This window comes from Podarcis muralis, chromosome 1 (assembly GCF_964188315.1).
Source record: "Podarcis muralis chromosome 1, rPodMur119.hap1.1, whole genome shotgun sequence".
Lineage (NCBI taxonomy): Eukaryota > Metazoa > Chordata > Lepidosauria > Squamata > Lacertidae > Podarcis > Podarcis muralis.
Window position 1 is genome coordinate 32,398,496 of NC_135655.1, and position 23,414 is coordinate 32,421,909.

At 45.0% G+C, this 23,414-nt stretch overlaps 2 protein-coding genes across 2 annotated transcripts in view; one reads left to right on the forward strand and one right to left on the reverse strand.

Annotated features, from left to right (window-relative positions):
* Positions 1 to 794: 794 nt before the first annotated feature.
* On the reverse strand, positions 795 to 6,961 carry SSTR1 (somatostatin receptor 1). The gene has a single exon (XM_077925796.1). It carries the CDS (start codon positions 6,083 to 6,085, stop codon positions 4,979 to 4,981), a length of 1,107 nt encoding a protein of 368 aa, XP_077781922.1. The 5' UTR covers positions 6,086 to 6,961; the 3' UTR covers positions 795 to 4,978.
* Positions 6,962 to 9,341: 2,380 nt separating this feature from the next.
* The window catches only part of LOC144325690 (uncharacterized), an 82,024-nt gene continuing 67,951 nt past the window's right edge, over positions 9,342 to 23,414 (forward strand). The window contains exon 1 of the mRNA XM_077919719.1: positions 9,342 to 9,485. Coding sequence (XP_077775845.1) covers positions 9,342 to 9,485 — 144 coding nt within the window. The remainder of the gene's footprint in view (positions 9,486 to 23,414) is intronic.

Here is a 23,414-nt window from a genome sequence, read left to right on the forward strand (position 1 = left end):
CATTGGCCAACCAAATGCCTTTGGGAAAGTCACAAACGTGACGAGTGTAAGAGCACTCTCTCCTTCTGCTGTTTTTAGCAACTGGTATTCAGAAACATACTGAACGTAGAGACAGAGCATAGCCATCAGCTAGCAGCCATCGATGATGGTTCAGGGTAGTTTAGAGAGTTGGGTTAGCACTTTATTTCTGTGCCCAAACTTAAAACAAAGCACAATGAAAAACAGCTGCGGAGGCTTTGGTATGGTAAACAAACATTAAAAGCTGCTTTCTCTCAAGGGAAGAATGCCATCTTCTGTGAAATTTAACATGTGCTTCTATGAACTTTAATGTTTTCCTGCTGTAAAGTCTCTCCATAGGAGAAACAGCCCCATTGCAGCCCCTTTGTAAGTGCTTCCAGTATCAAATAATATTTGTTCCCATTCAAATTGCCAAACATAAAGGAAGAAAAAGCAGGAATAATGTAATAGCTCTCTTTGTCCATAGGCAATCATGACCAACGGTGTCTTATGTTAGCAGTTCAGTATCTTTGTTATATGTCTATGGCCTCCCACACAAAGGCTGGACAATTCGGCTAAACTCCTGTATCTGTGTTGGTTTAGTCTGCCTAGTGCAGAACACCCACTTGTCAAAGTGTGTTTGCATGATGGCGAAAAATAAACAAGTGTGGTGTTATTTAATGTCTTATCTTCTTATCTTCAGTGTATACACTGAATGAAATTTGCTTTCTCAGTAGCTGTTCAGGATCAAGCCAGTTGAGCAATTGTATAGAAGCAGTAGAAAATGGATTGCAGAGTATTGTTTAATACATCTCTTTATTAAGCTAACACTGAATTACAGTATTGCTAGGGGAAAATGACAGCGTAAGAGATTGAAACCCTCTTAAAGAAACAGTGACCCAGATTTGAAAAGTCATTCAAAAATATAAAAATAAATAGGTTAATTAAAAATTGGCACAATGGAGGTTCTGTCAGTTGTGAACAATTTGCTGATCCCCCCCCCCTTTCTTCTCTAAATAAGCTCTTCAGGGAGGCAAGGTACAATTAGCAAACATATAAAAATGGTTTCAGATTAATAATCTACAGAAAAATGAGGGAACTGAAATTCAGACTCAAATATTTAAGCATGAATCAATAATTTCTGTGTTGGTGATTGAAATAATCTAGTTGTCTCTAACCCCAATAATTGAACTTATTCCCCCCCCCCCCCTTTTAGTTCCATGAATCAACATCATTACCAGTTTCTGTGCATCATTTGATAGGATCGCTGTATAAAATGGGGGCATTGGGGGCTTGTCCAAATTACATTCAGCCTGCCTTTTGACACCACCAAGTGAAACTAGGCAAAAGTACATGCTGCTTCATTTGCACACATTAACCCCTTCCCTATCCCCTCTGTTCTTTTGTTTTCCCTCTTTCTTTTACTGTCACGGACCAAATTCAAGGCACACAATCCAGCCAAATTTAAATAATTTTAAATCTTGAAGATTTCAGTGGGATAGATGCAATCCTATGACAGTCAGCAACTTTGTAGAAAGTGGGAGTTGCAATTTTAATTCATTAAAAGTCAGTGGGACTTAAGGGCATTGTCCAGCCAAACCGAGGCTATTTGGAGCAGGGATCTCAGAAAAAAGTGAGCAAGCCACAATGTTAAACCACATCTCCTACTTTTTTTGCTTTACACCTGAAATATATAATTTAACAGCACGGCAGTCAGAGAGAAAATGTGGTCCTTTCATTAAGGGTACCAGACAACTATAGCTGTAATATTCAGGCTACTTATTACAAGTTGTTGTTAACATTATGGGTACATAATTTTAAGCAATTTTCAGTGTTCCCGATCATCGGAAAAGTACATTTAGTGGGAAAGAGTTGAAGTACATCACCGGAGTACAGTGTCTTCCATTTCACATTAATTTTATGCAATGGTGTAAAAATAAAAGGCAAAATGGTATATTTTATCAGACTGTATACCTGTGATTATTTTAAAACAGGAAGGAGTATGAGGGATTGCACTTTAGCTAAGGTCATATATATAAAACAAAACATGGTTGGTTTTCCAGACATGTACATGAACAACAGTAATAGAAACAAAAGACAGGACACAGAAATGTAAGGAACAAAAAGGAATTTCCCCCATGGTTACAGTCCCCACCCCCCAGAAAGTTTCTTGAACAATTCCAACCTGTGAATTGTTATTAATTCAGCTTTTGAATAATTACCAAAAGCTGCTGCACATCAAAAGCTGTTCCAAAAGAAAACAGTTTTAAAGAGAATAATTTCCACAGAGCAGAAACACAAGTATATTGAGTAACATAAAAACCTGATTGGCCTCACATTTAAAAACAGGAGTCCCAGAAATGGAACAGACAGCAGAGCACTTAGACGGTGTATTACAAATTAACGAAGGCAAAAGTGGGAAGGGGCTTCAACAAATTCCTGCAGCTTGGAAATGGAGTGGGGTAGCAATGGGCTGGATCCTTCCCTACCCCAGCACCTTGTTTCTGTACAGTTTGTTTTTATTGTAGGATCTCCTCCTGGGTTGCTTCAAAGAAAGGACATTTGGTCAAATGGGTCCACTTGACTTGACCCAGTTTGGCAGTTCTCTTGGTCTCAGATTCCTCTTTAAGTCCCTAGTGATATTGGAAATATCCCTCCTGATTCTACTAAGAATACCGCCCGTGGCAAGGCCTCCAGGGGCAGCAATGCCCATTACACCTGCAGTGGGAAGCAAGGGGGAAACACCTGGCAGCCCATGTATATATACTTGGAGGTGTCCCAAAAGTATAGATGGTGTGTCACTTGTGAAAAGGCTGGAGCCAAACAAGAGGGTGTAGCTATAGCTTATTACATCAGACCCTTCCTGTGAGCGTCTCTGGGCCATCTAGAAGTGAGCCTTAGGATTCTTTTGGCAAGGCCAATTTGATTTGTCTTAAATGTTATTGGTTTATCTTAAGCTACCATTGAATGGGACGCGGGTGGCGCTGTGGGTTAAACCACAGAGCCTAGGGCTTGCCGGTCAGAATGTCGGCGGTTCGAATCCCCGCGACGGGGTGAGCTCCCGTTGCTCGGTTCCTGCTCCTGCCAACCTAACAGTTCGAAAGCACGTCAAAGTGCAAGTAGATAAATAGGTACCGCTCGGACGGGAAGGTAAACGACATTTCCGTGCGCTGCTCTGGTTCGCCAGAAGCGGCTTAGTCATGCTGGCCACATGACCCGGAAGCTGTACGCCGGCTCCCTCGGCCAATAAAGCGAGATGAGCGCCGCAACCCCAGAGTTGGTCACGACTGGACCTAATGGTCAGGGGTCCCTTTACCGTTACCATTGAATAGTTTCCCCAAACTACCAAATAATGGCCAGTTCCCCAGAAGTCCATCAGATTTACTACCCAGTAGGGAGTACTTTGTGCATTGTAGCTGAAATAATTCGGCACCCTTAAAAAAAAGAAAGTCTTTAAGATAAACTGTCTCTTAAGTCTGACTCACCAATTCTTTTCTCCAAACAGAAGGAGCCCCCTTAATTTCCCGCCCTCGTACCGCTGACGCCGCCTATCACACAGTCCTGGCAGCTCTTTAACCTGCTTTGTTTACACACCTTTATGATATGTACCCACACAGCGCTACGCTTCCCAGATCAAACATCGCTGGGAGCGCCCAGCGCCCGGGCTCTCGACTGTCACGGAGGAAGGTGCGGGTGGGTGCAGGGAAAGCTATTTATCTCGCTCTTATCAGCAGCCTGCTGTTGCCGCGAGATAACGACATAATCGCCTGGCTTTCCAGCAGGCCGGTTTCCTTTCCCTTTCCAAACGGATTGCCATTTCCCCTTGAGCGCCGCTGAATGCCAAACACAGATTTCGTGTCCAGGGGCGGGGTGTGGGGAAGCGACGCCGTATTTAGCTTCGCCCTTCCCCGGAGCTGCCTCCAGACAGATCGAAGATCTATGCTGCCCCAAGGACTGTTTGCCTGATTTCTTGCAAAGGGGTCGGTTGCCTCCTGCGTCTGCGAAGCTCTTGGCTACCTCTGCATCTCGGGAGAGGCAGTTGTGCGCTCGCTTTGCCAAACACGATTTCTAAGACGTGGAGGGGTTTGAGGCAACCAGGGCTTAATTCGAAGCAAGGCTCGTTTAATGCCCCTCTGGTCAGTCTATGTGAGCGCCCTCTGAGCATGTTAAGAGCGCTTTCCAGCCTCAGAAGTGAGAAATTACACCCACACCTGTGTTTATTGGTTGGGTCCTCTAAATTAGAGGGCTAACTTGGAGTCCCAGCACCTCTCCCCCTCCATCCCTCTCTCTTAGTAAGCAAACGCCGCTTAAACAAATAAAGACAAGCTAGGTCTCGATTTGGTTGACCAAAAGCCACGTCTCTTCTTCCCAGGGGGGCTTGAACGCAACGGACCTCAGCTTGTGATCTGCCACAAGCAAGTAGAGAAGTGACGCAGACAAAAGGAGCGGGGTGGGGGCAGAAAGAAAGAAAGAAAGAAAGAAAGAAAGAAAGAAAGAAAGAAAGAAAGAAAGAAAGAAAGAAAGAAAGAAAGAAAGAAAGATATAACAAGCGACCCACACTCAATGGCCCGGTACCCAAAGCGCAGCGCTGGGGAGGTGGTGGTGGTGGGAATCAAAGTCTTGCTGGGCGAGCTGTGGATTGATCGACGAGGGTGTCCAAAGCAACTGCAGGTAAGAGGGAAGGGGTGCCCGGGTTCAACTGAGCAGAAAGGACGCGCGCGCACACATATTCCCCCCCATTTGATGGGCAACTAGTGCAGTGCTGCTCTCTCTAGCTACATCATATGCAGAGTTGGACGGGACCCCCGGGCTCATCTAGTCCAACCCCTGCAACGCAGGACTCCTGTCGTCCCTGGGTGGGCCCGAGCCACCAACCTCCTGGGGGTTGCACTGACCCATTGGCGCCCCCTCTTCTCGACCCCCGTTCCCTCCCCGGATCCGGCCTTCCTCTCCTGGTGGGGGAGAGCGGCGAGGCCTGTCCTCAGAGGGTTGTAATCCTGGAGGTGCAGGTCCCGTTCCTGTACATGCCTCCGGACTCCCCGAAGTTGTCCTGGGGGAAGTCCTCGACGCTGTACGCCCTGCTCTTGAGGGCGGTGGCGTAGTAGTCGACGGGCTCCTCGGCGGCGTTGTCCATCCAGCTGAGGCACAGCAGCCTCTGGAAGGAGCGCTTGAAGTTGTCCGAGAGGAAGCCGTAGAGGATGGGGTTGGCGCAGCTGTTGGCGTAGCCCAGGATGACCGACAGCTGGCTGATGGTGGCGTCGTCGGGCTCCACGAACAGGTTGACCAGCTGCACGACGTAGAAAGGCATCCAGCAGATGACGAAGACCATGACGACCATCATGACCATCAGCGTGATCTTCCTCTCGGAGCGCTTGCGCTGCTGCCAGCCGGCCTTGAGCGCCACCATGCGCATCTTAGCGATGATGAGGATGTAGCACAGGCTGATGGCCACCACGGGCAAGAGGAAGCCCATGAGGAAGGTGTACACCACGAAGACCACCAGCCACTTCTGCTTGGGCTCGGGCATCATCATGTTGCAGGCCACCGTGCCGTCCGTGTTGGCTTCGGTCTTGGAGAAGATGATGATGGGCAGGATGATGACGATGGCCAGGCCCCACACGGCCAGGTTGACCATCTTGGCCACGGTGGGCCGGCGGTAGCGCGACGCCTTGATGGGGTGCACCACGGCGATGTAGCGGTCGACGCTGAGCACCGTCAGGCAGTAGATGCTGGTGAACATGTTGACGGCGTCCACGCTGAGCACCAGGCGGCACAGCAGCGAGCCGAAGGGCCAGTGGTGCAGCAGCGTCGACGTGACCAGGAAGGGCACGCTCAGCATCAGCAGCTCGTCGGCGATGGCCAAGTTGAGGATGTAGATGTTGGTGGCCGTCTTCATCTTGGCGTAGCGCAGGATCACGTAGATCACCATGGAGTTGCCGCACAGACCCACCAGGCACACCACCGAGTAGATGAAGGAGATCAGGATGGCGCTGCTGCCTTGAGACTCGCTCCCGCCGCCGCCGCCGCCTCCGCTCACCGTGCCGTTGGCGGCGCCCGAGGAGTTCCTGGCGCTCGCCGCCGAGTCCATGCCTCCAGCAGCGCCCGCGACCAGCCGGGCGCAGGGGCCATCCTCCGCCCCGTCGGCCCGGGCTCACAGCGCCGCCCGCGCCCGGGCCAGCCGGCGGCAGGAGGGCGTCAGCATTCTCCGGCTGCCGCTGCGCTGCTTCTCCTCCTCCTCGCGCAGCTTGGCAGCATCTGAGGAGCGGCGCGGGAAAGAGCCGTCCAGAAGACCGAGGAGAAGAGGGAGCCGGGCGCCGCCGTGAGTCCGATTGGCATTAATTGCAGCCTGCCGGCTCGGAGGGATGATTAATAGGCGGCAGGAGGCGCGTCAGAGCCGACGAAAGGGAGGGAAGGGGAGGCGGGAGGAGGCTGAGGCGGGGAACGCGAGCGGGAGGCGGCGCCGGCGCGCCTCTCTCCTTGCTCTCGCTCTCTCGCCTCCAGTTCCCGCCAAGCTGCTCCAGAGGGCCAGGCGCTCTCCCGCTCTCCTCAGTCAGTCACTAGTCGGAGGAGTCAAGGAGGGCGAGCGGGATTCCTCTGGTAAGTGGTAACCCGACCCGGGTTCTTGTGGTGCCGCTTCAGCCTCCTCTTCTCCCTCGCCGGGAAAAGCCACAAGTTGGAAGCCCAGGAGGGCACAGGCGCGCTCACCTTCGAGCCAACCATGCCCCCCCCCCATTTGTTTCGTCCTCTCCTTATCTTCTCAGCGCCACCTCCCTCAGAGCGGACATCCTAGCGCAGCCTTGGCCGATCCAGATGTTTTGTGCCGATTTGTATTCGGACCTCCGACACCCCCCTCCCCGAATAGGGGAGGATTTTGGTGATCTTCCTAACATGGCGCCCCGTGCGATGCCAAAATCTGGCGCCCCCAAATGGATCTGCTCGCTGATGGATCTTCTCAATTTTGCACCCCCGCAGCTGGGGAACCTCTAGCACCGCCCTAAATTCGGAGCTGCCCCTCTCACTTCCAGACCTTTCCCTACAAGCGATGACCTCATTGTAACGTAGACCATTTCAGTTCTCTGCCTTCCACCACATGCTTCATCCTTCAGCCCCAAATGTGCCCCATCCTCCTGTCTAATTTGGTTGGCTCCGGATTTTGTGGGGCCCCAGCAACATGCTTGGTGGGACCTGACCCACCTCCATCCCCTTGCAGTCAGTGGCGTAGCGTGGGGGGTGCAGGGGGGGCTGGCCGGACCGGGCGCAACATCTGGGATTAGGGCAAATCCACGGGTTAGGGGGCACAAATTACTTGCCTTGCCCCGGGTGCTGACAACCCACGCTACGCCACTGCTTGCAGTCAGTCCAAACTGTGGCACAATCCCAATTGCTGGATCCAAACACACACAGAGAGTGTATATGCACAGGTGAGCAAACAACGGCTGCTCCTTGTAGCATTGCTGCAGCACACTTGTCTGAGGCAGTGTAAACGGCAAAGTCGCACTGGCTGGAGCTGCTTGCAAGAGAGCAGGTGAGAGATGAGCAGAAATGATGTTTCCTTTGCCTGGCTACCTTCCCCCAGGGGGAGAGAACAGGCAAGAGCATGGAGTCACTGGCATCCCCTGCTTACCTGTTAGCCCTCTCCCTCCGGGTAGCAGCGGCTACTGAGAGAAAGCCTTGAGCAATTGAGGGGAAGTGGTAGCAGCTGCTTCCATGCTTACTTTATGGGCAGCGCAGCAGTCGGGCTCGGTGGGGATGTGGTGCTTCACAATCTGCCTGCTGTACAGTTGCAGCTTGTTTGCCGCTTGTATCGTCACCATAAAAAACGGCAACTGCAGAAGCACCTTAACCCATCTTCGCACCCAGTGATCCTTATGTTAACTTGCACCTATAGCTTCCAGTTGCTGCACACACTATGGCACCAAGTCGTGTCTCCATATACGCAACCTCTGTGGACATCTATAGGGATAGGCAAACACACTCATGAAATTACAACATGTCACACTGGGAATACACATACATAGCCTTCCTTCCCTACTACTGCTATAAATATCACATCAATGCCCGTTAAGAGAGCCTATTCATGCTCTGGCAACAAGCGTAATAGCTGAATCCTCTGGCATAAAAGGTTTGTAAACCCCTGCTTATGCATATTAGCATCATCAGGCATATAGATATCCACGTCACTCGAGAAATATTTTCCCTTTGCGACTACACAAAGACTGAATCATCATTTTTTTTAAATGTGTAGTAACAAGCAAGTTTTACAAAACTGTTTTCTATCTTTGGCAGGGATGTCTTAGGTAATTAAACATGATTTCTTTAAGACACTCTATAACTTCAAAATGGTTATAGCCCAACACACACCTTTTTAAAAAGCCACTCAAGTAGCTTCTCACTACCTATTCCATGCCAAGGGCATGCAGAATAGAAGGCGAGATGGAGGAGGACATGAAAATAAGAAATATTTAAGGGTGGGGATTGCCAAATTTTGTCCTTGCTTAGGGCACCATATTACCAAAGTCCGCCCCTGCTGCAGCAAAACAAAGAAAACAGAGCAGCAAATGGGTGGATCCTGTGCATCGTTTCATAATGGTATTTCCATACCAGAAAAGGCAAACATGTTGAATTTCTGCCTGCCACACTACTGTTAAAGACACCAAAATTCTGTGTCCCCCCCCAACTGCCAATCCTATACCAATGCCTTGGCTGCCATCCTGTTCCCACTTATCGAGGAGTAAGCCCCATTAAACACAAAGAGACTTACTTCTAAGTAGACATGTATACCTTTATTTATTTATTTATTTATTTAGTAAGTATACAGCAGAGAAAATAAAACAGAAGCAAGAAAGGTGCACTAAAGGACATAGCGGAACAGTAGCTATTTAGGATTTAGGCTCATTTCACACAAAAAATGATTAGAAGGGTACCTGCACATTTGCTGTATAACATTCCTTCTAGGTTGACTAGAGTCTTACTTTATAAAATGAAAGATCAGAGCCCGTAGGGCTGCCTTATTTTGAAGAGCAAAAAAGAGGACACATTTGCCGACTTCTATTGGATCGCTATGACAACTCTATCCATGAAAAAGTGGATGTGTCCCGGAAAAAGAAGACGCTGGCGGTGACAGTGGTTTCCATAGACAGGACCTGTTACTCTAGGAAACAGCAGAGCTAGTATATAATTGATATAATTATGTTCTATATAAAATTGATAATTGTTTAAAAGCATCTGTACCTACTGCAGCCACTAGTGTCTCAAAGAGCAAAGCAGCATTCAGGAGCTACACTAGTGTCTCAAAGAGCAAAGCAGCATTCACCAAGCTACACACAGGCTGTTTCAATGGGGTGATGAGAGTTACCCTGCCAGTTACAGACAAATACTGCGATTATGGGCTAGAAGAAGCTGTGTGGCACATTGAAAAGAGAAAAAAATTAGGTTGGTTAAATGGCTGGTTTACGCTATTAACATTCTTAGTGAAGTTTTTCACCACGGTAAATTGGAATAGAAAAGCAGAGTGCTGGACTCAGACTGATGAAATAGGTTCAAAAACCACTCATGTTATTTATCGGGTGATCTTTAGAGGCAGGCAAACCTCCCTTAAGTTGATCTAATATGAGCTTGGAAATTATAAGCTTTTTCCATGCAAGTGTTTGGTGGGTGGCAGACAGGAATATATCCGCTTTTTGAGAGTTCTCTCGTGGCTCATAATATTGGCATATGTGATCTTAATAGTGCTGTGTACATGTGATTTATCATACTGTCTCCTGGGAGTTGCCCTTCCCAGAACAAATTACAGTGGTACCTCGGGTTACATACGCTTCAGGTTACAGATGCTTCAGGTTACAGACTCCGCTAACCCAGAAATAGTGCTTCAGGTAAAGAACTTTGCTTCAGGATGAGAACAGAAATCGCTCGGTGGCAGCAGTGGGAGGCCCTATTAGCTAAAGTGGTACCTCAGGTTAAGAACAGTTTCAGGTTAAGAACGGACCTCCGGAACAAATTAAGTTCTTAACCCGAGGTACCACTGTATGGTGGAGAGCCGCCTGGAAATTCAACCAACCCCTCCCAATAGGGAGGAAAATGGGGAAAGGAAGATTTTATGACAGCATGAGTGACAATACTAACATATACATTTGCAAGGAACCATTGAGAGAAGATACTCAACAAACAAAAGGTTCATTGGCTCAGTGGCTAGCCATGTATCCACAGTAATCAGTTAGCATTTTGTACATGTAGCTAGCTACAAGGTAGCTGGCTGGCTTTGGGTGTTGCAAGCTGACCATGCTCAGAACCTCATTGTACATTCCTAGCTGGAGAAGATCTCACTGGTTCTCTGGTACTTAGTTCAGAATACAGCAGAACCATTACAAACTGGGCCAGGTAATTGCTTTCTTGGTATTCCAAACCTTTTAAGAACTTCAGCAGAGATGAATGAGCTCTTCCAGGATTTCCTGAAATTACTCAGAAATCTCACAAGTTCTTCTGTCCTTTAAAAAAATAAAAACCTGAAGATCCAAAGTGATTTTTCTTAACTAATCCAAGGTTTGTTCCCTTCTCTCCAACACTCTGATGCTAGGTAATAGTGCACTGGGATATGTAAAGTTGCTACTGTTGATGTCATTTTAAAGGAGTATAAAGTTGCAAGATCACTCCTCTACAGAAACTCTGCAAGGGTATCTTTTCCAGCTGTTATGTATGGAAAGAATATTAGGATATTATGCTTTAAACTCACCCCCTTCCTCTGGTTGAAATGCAGAAGACCACGAGAAAGCCCATTTCTTATTAGACAATTTGCTTATGTGATATTTACACAGACTTTCCCCCTTTCTTTTAAACTATTATAGGAAGCCTTCTTAAATAATGTATTGCACAATTACCCAAGCATAAACATTCAATTTACTAGGCAGTGCTGCATGAAAAAAAGAAAACACGACTTGCTCTGCAGTTCATGCTAACCAAGCAGACTGTACTGTAAAGCTATCATTTCAATTTTTTATCCTCCCACCCATTCTCTTCACACCTCCTGACATCTAGAGATACCCTGATGCTTCCTTTCTTGGAAACTTTTCATTTCAAATTATGCTTCCATGATCATTATTTCCTTCTGCAGTTGATGAATCACCACACCAGAGCCCATATGGTAAAAATGATTGTTTAAGCCAGTCGGGTATTCCAGGTTTCTTCTTTTGAGATGTAAAAGAACTGTTCAAGAATTGACACTGGTTGGTTTTTTTAAAAAAAGTCTTGAATTTCAGTTTGCCGATGCAAGTAATTAATAAAGACCCTAAAATAAAGTGTGTGAGCTATATATAAAAAAAATCCATGGTCCCTCTCTCATGTTTTCTTTAGTGACTTAATGTTATTTAATTAATTAGAACTATGCTATGAAATTTAATGACTTATACAATATTCCTTCTAGTGGGATCAAACAGAATTTATTTAGTAGAATGAGTGCTACGCTTAACAACAGCTTTTTGAATTAAATTATTACTGAGTAATATCTGCTGGGTGGACTGGAAAAAACGTCACTTTTTCTGAAGATAGATGATGTAGAAGACAGGCTTTGTTTTCCTGTGATGCATACAAGAAGAAGGCAGAAGATTTTACTTTACTCCTCCTACGGCAAACCCTAGTTGTAACTGTGGGAGATGGATTGAGGGTTAAATTTAGATTTAGATATAAGCCTCCTATCCCATGTGTGGGAGAAATAAAAAATTAGGCAATGACACCTTTTTATCCCCTTCAAACTAGTGGTCTGCAGACCTCCCCCTCTTCACCTCTGATGCAGAGAATGATCCACACATTTTTAGTAAAATAAACAGAAAAAGGTTTTACTTACATTTAAATGCAGGCAGCACATACAGCAAAAGCAGTATGTCTAAGTTACAGTAAAACAAAAGTTGGTAGTCTTAGTTAACATGGATCCTCAGCCATACAGGTCTGCTCAGCTTGAAGGCATGGTAGAAAAGGAAGTCTCACAGGCAGAAGGAAATATAAACGATTGTCTCCTTTGTCACAGAGTTCTCACCCAGAGGAGACAAAGGAAGTGACTACACACAGAGTTCTATCTAGGAAGTTCAATAACTTTATGTGTACTAGCCCTGTGCTTGTCTAGCAAAGCATGCATTTGTGATTTTGGCTGCAAACCCCGCAGTAGCACCTTATGTTCCAAAACCACATCAATAACAAGGTTCTAATGCTATCAGTGCTCCAATAGTTACTAGGCCTTCCTTGCAATTGAGGTTTTGCCTCAGCTGCAGGCCAAACTGGACATTACAGCAGAATACCTATTTGTTTAAATCTAGGTCTGCTCAATAATGTATAAAAGATGTGTGTGCCTTTCTAAAATATAAAGGAAGAGAGGCATGCTGGTGGGGTTGCTAATCTCTCCCCCTACAGTATCTTCCTTCCACTGACGGAGAAAGGGGGTGCGGTAGGTGCGGTCCTCCCCGGGTGTCATCCCTGGGAGGGGGGGTGACATCACCGTGCCACCCCCTGGGACACTCGGCACTCACCGTGCCCCCATGGGCAGCTAGCTCCACCTCTGCTTCCTTCCCTGAAGTGGCCCCCAGGCACTTACCTCTTCAGTTGTGCTGTGATACAGGAATTAAGCTTGGTTGGGAGAAAATGTTTTTGAGGAAGAGGCTGCAGTTAAGTAAGCTGGTAGACCAGGCTAAGTCCAGCTACTTTCACCCACCCACCCACTTTTCACTAAAATCAGACCTTGCCATCACCCACTTATGGGGCAGGCCTGGTGGTCTTGATTATCTAATACAGCCCTTAGTCTCAAGACATGCTTTCAGGACACTCTCTGTGACAACAGCACACTTAGCTCAAAATACCAAAATGTGGAAACATGAATTGTTCATATCCGAAAGCAAAACTAGTTACAATGGCCCACATGTTTTAAGAAATCAGACCAGGGTCAGGCAGCCATGTGTTTGACTCCGCCTAGGACAATTTGAAGGGTTTCCTTAACTGACTTTTGTAGTTTAGGATTGCTTTCGGGGGCCACATTTTTCATACATACATTCTACTGTTACATGTTGAGGAAATAGTTTTTGTTGGCATATGAGAAGGTTTGCGCCCATGAGCCCTGTGACAGAGCTCCTTTAACATATATTGATCATAAAGCTAGCTATAAATCATACGGATTTCATGAACCATCACACAATTCTCATAAAAACTCTTGTTGTAAAAGTTTCAAATAGATAGAGAACATTATTTTTCTAATTTAAGCCAATACGTACCTTGAGGAAAAACACTGAGCAAGAGCAATAGTAATAGTAAAATAACACTGCATTTTATCTTCTTTCAAGCAAAGTCAACATTACTTTCAGTTTTTTAATATAGGATTTGTGCTGGAAAATATTTAAAGTATAGGACATGCCTCGGAATACTAGACAGCTAAGGCCCATCGGGATCCTGACTGCTGCTTTTCTGAATGCTGGGAACCACACACACACACACACACACACACACACACACACACACACACAACCATTGCTGGGTTGGAAAAGGGCAACCAAAATAATAATAGTAAATTTTATTTATATCCCGCCCTCCCCAGCTGAAGCCAGGCTCAGGGCAGCTAACAACAATAAAATAATACAACATTCTAAAATCATTTCATTATAAAATTAATTCAAATCAAATTGATGGCAACCATTGGGCTAGAGTTCTGTGAAGATTGCCAAAGGATAGAGCCAGGCTGTGCCCTGGCCAAAGGCCTGGTGGAACAGCTCTGTCTTGCAGGCCCTGCGGGAAGATGTCAAGTCCCGCAGGGCCCTAGTCTCTTGTGACAGAGCATTCCACCAGATCGGAACCACAGCCGAAAAAGCCCTGGCTCTGGTTGAGGCCAGCCTAACCTCTCTGTGGCCTGGGACCTTCAAGATGTTTTTGTTTGAAGACCGTAAGTTCCTCTGTGGGACATACCAGGAGAGGCGGTCCCGTAGGTACGAGGGACCTAGGCCGGGGTTGTAAGATCACCTGGGGCTTGGATAAGGAGAAGTTTCCCCCCGCCTCTCTCATAGTACTAGAACATGGGGTCATCCAATGAAGTTAAATGTTGGAAGTTTTAGGACAGACAAAAAAGCATCTTTTAAAACAACAACAACACAGCACATAGTTAACTCCTACAAGTTATAGTGATAGCCCCCAACACAGATGGCTTTAAAACAGAATTAGACAAATTTGTGGAAGGTAAGGCCATAAAGGACTACAAGCCATGATGGCTATGTTCCACCTCCGCTGTTGGAGACAGTATGCCTTTGAATGCCAGAAGCCGGGTACCACAGTTTGAGAGAGTGTTACACTAAGGTCCCACCTGCCAGCCTCTGCTGTGAGATGAGGATGCTGGACTAGATGGGCTTTTGGTCTGACCTAGCAGGGCTCTTTTTATCTTCTTATGGATATTCAGCTGGAGCAGGACATGAGGGAGGAGACCTAGAATCTGGAATGGTTCATAGTGTATCTTTCATCTTTGTTGGAAGCTGCCCAGAGTGGCTGGGGAAACCCAGCCAGATGGGCGGGGTACAAATAAATTATTATTATTATTATTATTATTATTATTATTATTATTATTATTATTATTATTATTGCCTTGTGGTCTGCTAGCCTCCTTTATCCATCGAAAGGTATCTATTTCACCAAGGTTTTAAGGTGTACTTTTAATTCACAATTTAGAATTTTATTTGTAACCCATTCTGTCCACAATGCTGCCTTTTTTCTGCTGTGGGTTTTAAAAATAGTTTTATTGTGACATTTAAAAAATTGATTATCTTTTAATATGATGCAATCTGTTGTTTTGTAAGCAGCTTCAAAACATAATAATATTTATTTATAACAAATAAATAAATAAACAATGTCCCTGTGCTCTAGAAACTGACAGGGCATTTGCATATTGTTAGAGAAAGGCATTTATTTTTCATAACAAAGTAGCACAACAATTAGCCTTTGGGTGATCAGATGTTTGCCTCTGACAGTGATTTAAAACAGTCCTTTATACATTTAATTAGTACTTTCTGAGTTCAGCTATAGACATTTAGTTTGTCTAAATGTCTAAATCTGTTTGTGGTCCATATCTTAAGAAAGAAGTAAAGCTTGATTATGAGGAATGATCATTTGATTATTTGTAGTAGTTAATCAACTTTTTAAAGAATCAGCTGTTCTTACGAATATTATGGAAATAATGCTTCTCTCCACTGAAATTAATTATCATAATACCAATTGCTGTATTGTGTTAGGGTTGTTGTGGGGTATCTTTTTTTTAGAATGAAGGTGAAGATCATGGCCAATTGTATACAAAGCAGAAAAGATAAAATATATTTTGAATGAAAAAGGCAGATCATCTGCAATTTGTTGCATGTTTTGAGCAGTATAGGTTGTCACTCTGAATTTTTCAAAACACCTTCCGCTAAGGCCAAGTCAGGATAGTATTGCAAAGACTATAGAGAAATGTGGAGTGCAAACTTGTTACTGGCCCTCCTTTAATCCCATTCTGCAATGGGTCAGGTGGAAGAGCTCCTGAGAGGCAGAAATGCAGTAAGTCAACTTAAGATTCTAAATATAAGGGTTTAAATGACAATATAGTCAGTATCATTCTGCCTGTCTGAATCATTTCCCCAGGTGGTTATGATGACAAAGTATTGGGATGGATTTGGAAGGTAGGATAGGATATATCATTAGTTCTTCCTGATGTTTAGTTGGAATCTTATTTCCTGTAACTTAAATTCATTGGTTTGCTCCTCTAGAGCAGGAGAAAACAAGCTTGCTCCATCTACCATGTGCTTTTATATTGTAAAGTGATCTTTGGATGAAGGGTGGTATAGAGAATGAATGATATGACAGTCCTTTAGATATTATTATCATAGCTCCATTTCCTCTTCTTCAGGCTAAACATATCCAACTCCCCCAACTGTTTCCAGGCCCTTTATCTTCTTGGTCACCCTTCTCTACACACATTCCAGCTTGTCAACATCCTTCTTAAATTGTAATGCCTAGAACTGGACACGATACTCCAGATGGGAATTTGACCAAGGCAGAATAAAGCAGTCAGTACTAATACTTCCCTTGATCTGGGCACTAAACTTCTGTTGATACAGCCTAGAATAGCATTATATATTTTTTGCTGCTTCATTACATTGTTTACTCATGTTAAGCTTGTGGTCTACTAATGCCCCATGATCCTTTCCACATGTAGTACTGGCAAGCCAGGTGTCCCACATCTTATATTTGTGCAGCTGCTTCTTCTTGCCAAAATGTAGAACCTTACATTTGTCCTTGTTGAAATTCATTTTGCTAGTTTGGGCCCAGTTCTCCAATCTGTTAAGGTCATCTTGAATATTCTGCAACACTGGTTACCCCTCACAGTTGGTTGCCATCTACAAATTGGATGAGCATCCCTTCAGTATCTTCATCCAAGTCATTTATAAAAATGTTGAATAACAACAGTCCCAGGACAGAACCCTATGGCACCCCACTTGTCACTTGTTTCCAGGGTGATGAGGAACCATTAGTGAGCCACTACTGGGAGTAGGTAAACCAAGCAGGAGGTCCTAGCAAACAACATCTCTTGGCTTCTGCCCCCAAGCCCAGCCCTGATGGCACCACAACTTGAACCCATCCTTCGTCCACTAACATATTAGTGACAGAGGTGTCAAAAGCACCAGAAGTTCCAAAAGTGGACAGTAAATTATGACCTTTTGGGGAGAGGTTCTGCATTCTGCTGCTACAAGGCATTTTTCACCCCCTTTCTTTAATGCAGTATAGGGACAAAGTTCAGTGAAGAACCTTCTGCATTCTGTTGAAACAGGAAATGTCTCATCCTCCAAATAACCAGAGGAGTCTGTATTGGTTTACTCTACCCACCAGCTATTTGAAGATTTGGGAATGATTGAGCATGTGGGTGTTGTTTAAAGATGACCTTGCTTGGGCACTGTTTTTCATCAACTTTCATTATTATATAAGAAGTCATTGCTGTCAGTGCATTTTAATTAGCATTTCACTCAAGAACTTTGTTCTGCCCAGGTTACTCAATTCACAATGTCAAAGCTCCATCACAGGCATTCTCTCCCCCTGTATTTAATGGCAGCGTCTAACTCTGATGAATGCTTTAATACATTTTGCAAACAGATAACAAATTAATTTGTCACCCAGCACATTTTCATAACTCCTGTAAGCAGTAATTTAAGTGATGTGCACAGTATGGAGAGATACCATTATAACCTACCCCCCCAACAGTTATTTCTGCATCTTGTTTTTGATGGCGCTTCCTTTCTTTTTTCTGACGACACCCCACAGAGCGATGCCCTTGGTTCTCATCGCCTTATCTTTGGGTGACTTCATCTTACTGCACAGATTTTGTTATTTAGATGGTGAGTCACAAACCTACCACCACATGAAGCCTAAACCAATGCCTTTATTATCATCTGTGCTCATCCATAAAGGGGCTGGTTTTCTCAGGCTAAAGTCCAGGAAGAGTTTAAGATGTTCTTAAATGCTAGAGGGCAGGTATCAGTGCACTGAACGAAAGGTAGAGTGTGTGTGTGTTGTTCACTCTCCCTGAAGTATCAGAAAGATTCAGATGAAAATCCATATTTGAAGAGTGATGCCAGTTATAGCAAACTAGGGTTGCTGCTAGTCTACCATGCCACCCACCAGTTTCTCTGACTCACCTGCTGAAGGTGGGCTCAGATGTGATGTTGGAGGAGCACAGACAAGAACTGGGATTTATTTATTTTTTGAAACCACTGGAGGAGAGACTGCTTTTCGCTCATGTTCTGTTCACCGGTTTCCTACAGGGATCTGATTGGCCACTGTGAGAACACAGTAAGTGGAATGGGAAAGATTCTCGTGCATCACATTACCACAATTGCTGCTTCCACACCAACACACATCCCCCTCTCTCCCATAATGCCCCTCTACCACCCTTCGATATTACTCTTTGGGATTTTTTCAACATCTTTGATTTTGAAAATTTGCATTTCTGGTTTGGGGTGGGTTTTGTGGAACCATGAAGGGATGCGGGTGGCGCTGTGGGTTAAACCACAGAGCCTAGGACTTGCTAATCAGAAGGTCGGTGGTTCGAATCCCCGCAACGGGGTGAGCTCCCGTTGCTCGGTCCCAGCTCCTGCCAATCTAGCAGTTCGAAAGCACGTCAAAGTGCAAGTAGATAAATAGGTACCACTCCGGCGGGAAGGTAAACGGCGTTTCCGTGTGCTGTTCTGGTTTGCCAGAAGCGGCTTAGTGATGCTGGCCACATGACCCTGAAGCTGTACGCCGGCTCCCTGGGCCAATAAAGCGAGATGAGCGCCGCAACCCCAGAGTCGGTCACGACTGGACCTAATGGTCAGGGGTCCCTTTACCTTTACCTTTACTTTACTTGTGGGACCATGGGTGTAGCTGGGGGGGGGGCAGGGGACAGCTGCCTCCTGTCAATCTAAGTCAATAAAAACCAATACAAATCTGAGATTCTGCCCCCCCCATCAAAAGTCTGCCCTCCTAACAAAAGCCTGCCCCCCCCCCCAAATCCTGGCTATACCCATGTGCAAAACTGGTGACTTTCTTCTTTGTTTTAGTTTTTTTCATGGTAGAACCAATAAACTTACAAATGATATCTGACAAAAAGAAAAAGGAGTGGAGAAATACTCCTTCGTGTTACTTAGGAACTATTATAAGCCTTTCCTAATTTTGGAGGAAATTGCTTAAATAGGTGGATCATGCCCTATTTGGAGTTTCTGCATGATAAAAAAAGAAAAACCAGTGGGTTTGAAAGCACTGTTTATCAGCTTAATTTTAGCACAGTGCCTGACCTTTCCACCACTTCAGCCGACAACAGAATAAAAATATCCCCTTGAAAGTGATTCATTCTGATAATGGCAGTTTGGAAAGCATCACCTTCCAACTAGAATCATCTGCCTTTTTTTTTTTTTTTTTTTTTTTTTTACATTTCGCCTGTCTCCAATAAACAGTTAAGATATCAGTGGCTCTGTGTTGTCCTTTTGCACGTCCATCTTGAAATGTGAACCTGAGATCTAACAACTGGACTGTAGGTTGAAGAAGAATGCTCAGTGGAAGAAGAAGAAGAAGAAGAAGAAGAAGAAGAAGAAGAAGAAGAAGAAGAAGAAGAATTTACTTATATCCCACCTTCCCCAGCTGAAGCCGGGCTCAGAGCAGCTAACAACAGTGAAAGTAACACAGCATTCTAAAATCAATTCATTCTAAAATCAATTCAGAATCAAATTAATGGCAACCATTGGGCTAGAGTTCTATGAGGATTACCAAAGGAGGGGGTCAGACTGTTCCTTGGCCAAAGGCCTGGTGGAACAGCTCTGTCTTGCAGGCCCTGCGGAAAGATGTCAAGTCCCGCAGGGCCCTAGTCTCTTGTGACACAGCGTTTCACCAGATCAGGCCACAGCCGAAAAAGCCCTGGCTCTGGTTGAGGCCAGCCTAACCTCCCTGTGGCCCGGGACCTCCAGGATGTTTTTGTTTGAAGACCGTAAGGTCCTCCGTGGGACATACCAGGAGAGGCGGTCCCGTAGGTAAGAGGGTCCTAGGCCGTATAGGGCTTTAAAGGTTAAAACCAGCACCTTAAGCCTGATCCTGTATTCCACCGGGAGCCAGTGCAGCTGGTATAGCACCGGGTGAATGTGATCCCGTGGCGAGGACCCCGTAAGGAGTCTTGCCGCGGCATTCTGCACCTGCTGGAGTTTCTGGGTCAGTCTCAAGAGCAGCCCCACGTAGAGTGAGTTACAATAATCAAGTCTGGAGGTGACCGTCGCATGGATCACTGTGGCCAGGTCAGGGCGAGAGAGGTAAGGAGCCAACTGCTTAGCTTTGAATGCAAATGCTTTGAATGCACCGTAAGTGCATGGGTGAAGCTGGCATCTGTAGGTTGGGTTGAGAAAGACTCCTGCCTGAGGCCCTGGAGACATCTCTGTAACCAGCTTTCCTTGTTAGGTCGGGCAGCCCCATTTCTAGGTGCAGGGAGGCACATAGCTCCAGCCACGCACCCAGCTGTCCCATAAGGGGATCAAATGTGCAACCTTGGCGTTATCAGCACCATGCTCAGTCTAACCAGCTGAGCTACCCAGTGTAGACATCTCCCTTTCTTCTACATCTATGTATCTGCCAACTGAGATTCATGCTTCCTCTGGTGAAGTGGACTCTAGTAACATAAATAACCTTATGCCAGGCATAGGCAAACTCGGCCCTCCAGATGTTTTGGGACTACAATTCCTGAAATATACTCAGAGTCGCAAAGTGATTTCATGCTCTTTATTCAGCTCATAGTGGTGAGGAGGAATGAATGAATGTCCCCTCAGAGTATCTGCTTTATATACATTATTTACACAATGGGCTGCACATGATTGGCTAATTCCAGAATTCTACTGTAAGCCAATCAGGTTGTGGATTCACTTCTATCTGGAGCATGATTGGGTGGTTCCTGCCAACCAATCATACTGCTGCATTGTTCTAGGACCAATCAGACTGCTGCATTCTGAATCCTATTGTTCTAGGACCAATCAGACTGCTGCAGTTTGGATCCTATTCAACTCAGTACATAACAATTCCTATGATCCCTGACCACTGGTCCTGTTAGCTAGGGGTGATGGGAGTTGTAGTGCCAAAACATCTGGAGGGCCGAGTTTGCCTGTGCCTGCCTTATGCCATAATAAATGTGTTGGTAAGATGCTCCAAGACTCCGGAGCATAACATGGTTACCCCTAGAAAAGCTGAAATCTCATTGCATTTCCTCCCCGCCCCCCTCAAAATCCTTCAGATGTGTCACCTGGGTATGAAACTTTAAATTGGTTTCATATTTTGCTTTAGGTGAAACTCATCTAATACTGATGACAACTCTGGCACTTGAAAAAAACCAATCAGCAGTTAGCAACAGTTCAACCTGTTGTTGTTATTCTGATAATTGGTTGTTTTGTGGTTTTTCTTTTATGACTTTAATGGCACACAATACCTATTTTCATACTTATATTTTTGTAACCTATCCTGGGGCCATTTGGTGAAGGATGGGTTATAAATACAAATGATAAATACATGAATCTGGGACAAGACACCTGTTGTATGTGTGGGCGTGGGGAAGGCAGATAAACCACATGCAGTGGCGGAGCTTCAAGCTCTGTTGGGGGGGTGGAGAGCAGGTGGGGGTGTGGCTGGCGCACATCCCGGGGGGCGTGTTGTGCGCCCTAGGGGCATGGCACACTGCCTGCAGGGGCATGGCGTGCATCCTGGGGGCATGGCACGCTGCCTGTGGGGGCATGGCACCCAGCAGGGGGGGAGCCGCGATAGCACCCCACCGGGATCGTGCCGCCAGGGTAGTGATCTCCCCCTGCACCCCTGTTCCTTCGCTAGTGACCACATGCTGGAGATTTAGGCTGCAGTCCTATGCACACCTTGGACTGAGCTCCTCTGAACACAGTGGATGTACTTCTGAGTTTACGTACGTAGGAGTTGTGGCGATCACACACAGGGCTCCCGGACGTTTGACGGTCTATTGACCCTGTGCCACCACTGCGATTGCTTTTTCCGCTGCCACCACCCCGTATCTCACGGGGACACACGGAGTCCAGGCAGTTGTTAACATAAATAATCAAGTTTATTTTTAAATGCAGGAACAAGCTTATGGTTTCAGTTAATTTTTCTCTTGTCAGTTTCTTATTCTTAGTTCCTAACAACTCCAAACTGATTATTCGAACTATCTCTCTGACTCCACCTAACAATTCCTCTCACTCTCTCACAATACAACTCTACCAACCCACACCTAAACCTCCCTCTTCCTTCTTCAACTCCCAAACCTCAACTGACTTTCAAAACCTCCCACTTGCATTCTCCCCTTGCATTCTCACTGGCCAATCACATCACACCTATTTTAACCCTTTCCTTATGACCCATCCTAGGAGGCAAACGCCACAGGAGTGTTTTGTTGGTGGGTGGCCTCTGACAATTGATACAAAGTCAGGTCAATGATCTGTCTCCTATTTTGCATTGCAGTGATTCGCAGGCCTGGGTTAGACCCAAATCACAATTCAGCGTAGTAGATGCATTCTGGGAAATATGAAACGACAGCTCCCTCACTTCACTTTAGAAATCTATGTCCCTCTCATATTTTGGGAACTACTGAACTGCAATGATAAGTCAGTAGGCACAATGATTCTTCCAGATTAGCATGACTGCACAGATTTCCTTTGCAGACGTTTACAGTAAAGTTTCAAAGCCAGACTAAACTGGAAGCACGAGTTCTTAATACTCAGAATGAGGAATTAGCATAAATTAGCAGTTGAAATGGTTCAGGCTTGTGCTAGCAGAGTGCTTTGATGAGCATAGTACATGAGGTCTGTCACCTAGTTAAATAAATTGTAGTCAATCAGTCCAATGAGTTGCAATGTATTAAATGTTCATTTATTTGCATGTGCATAAAACAACCGTTCTGAAGGAAAACAATTCTTTGTTTTTCATGGATATATATGCATGTTGCAGCAAGCATAGTTTTAGGTTGGGGAAACTGTGGCCCTCCAACTCCCATTGGCCTCAACCAGCACGGCCATTGTTCAGTGTGACAGAAATTGTAGTTCAGAAGCATCTGTCTCTTATATGTGTGAGGAAAAGAGGCATGCCTCTTCTAAGATGGAAACTTAAGAAATGGCTTCCTTGGCAGCTGATCCCAGTTAGTTCCTTAGCCGGTGGGCAAAGCCATATTTATTTAGCCAGAACTTGGGCCCATAATATGACTTCTAAATATGTTGAAACTGGTTTTACTTTGCCATTTTAATTGTATTTTTAATGGATTTGTTCTTTTTGGATTATTACTAAAAAATAAAAAAAAATGTGTGAAAGAAAGTAATAGAAGTGGAAAGAAATTGTAATTGAGTAGATTGGAAGTCAAACACAAAGGTGGGGTGAGGGGTGGTGGATGGTGATGGGGAAAGCAATTATTTGTGGGATTGAATGTAAGTATGTTTGAACACTTTTAAGGATTGTATGAAATGTATGTTTGTATGCTTGTATATGTGTGTTAATGATGAACTACTTTAACAATAAAAACTTATAATAAATAAATAAATAAATAAAATTGTATTTGTAGCCACTACTTCCACTATTGGGTGAAAAAATGGAAATGGAAAAATAAAATAAAATAAACTGACACTAGTTTTTATAAGCGCTTGCATCAATTAAAAAAGAAATCTGCTGCCTTAGTCAATGGCATATTTCTAATTGGTGAAAGATCAATTGATTGATCTGGCCAATCAACTGACTAAATAAAGTATCCCTGCAGTACATAAAATGAGCCAGAAATTATTATCCCAAGTTAACAACCTCATTTCAGGTGGTTTTGTTTTTTTTAAAAAAAAACCACACATGTAATAAATCTCAGTATCTTAATAACTAGGCCTATATTCTTTCTA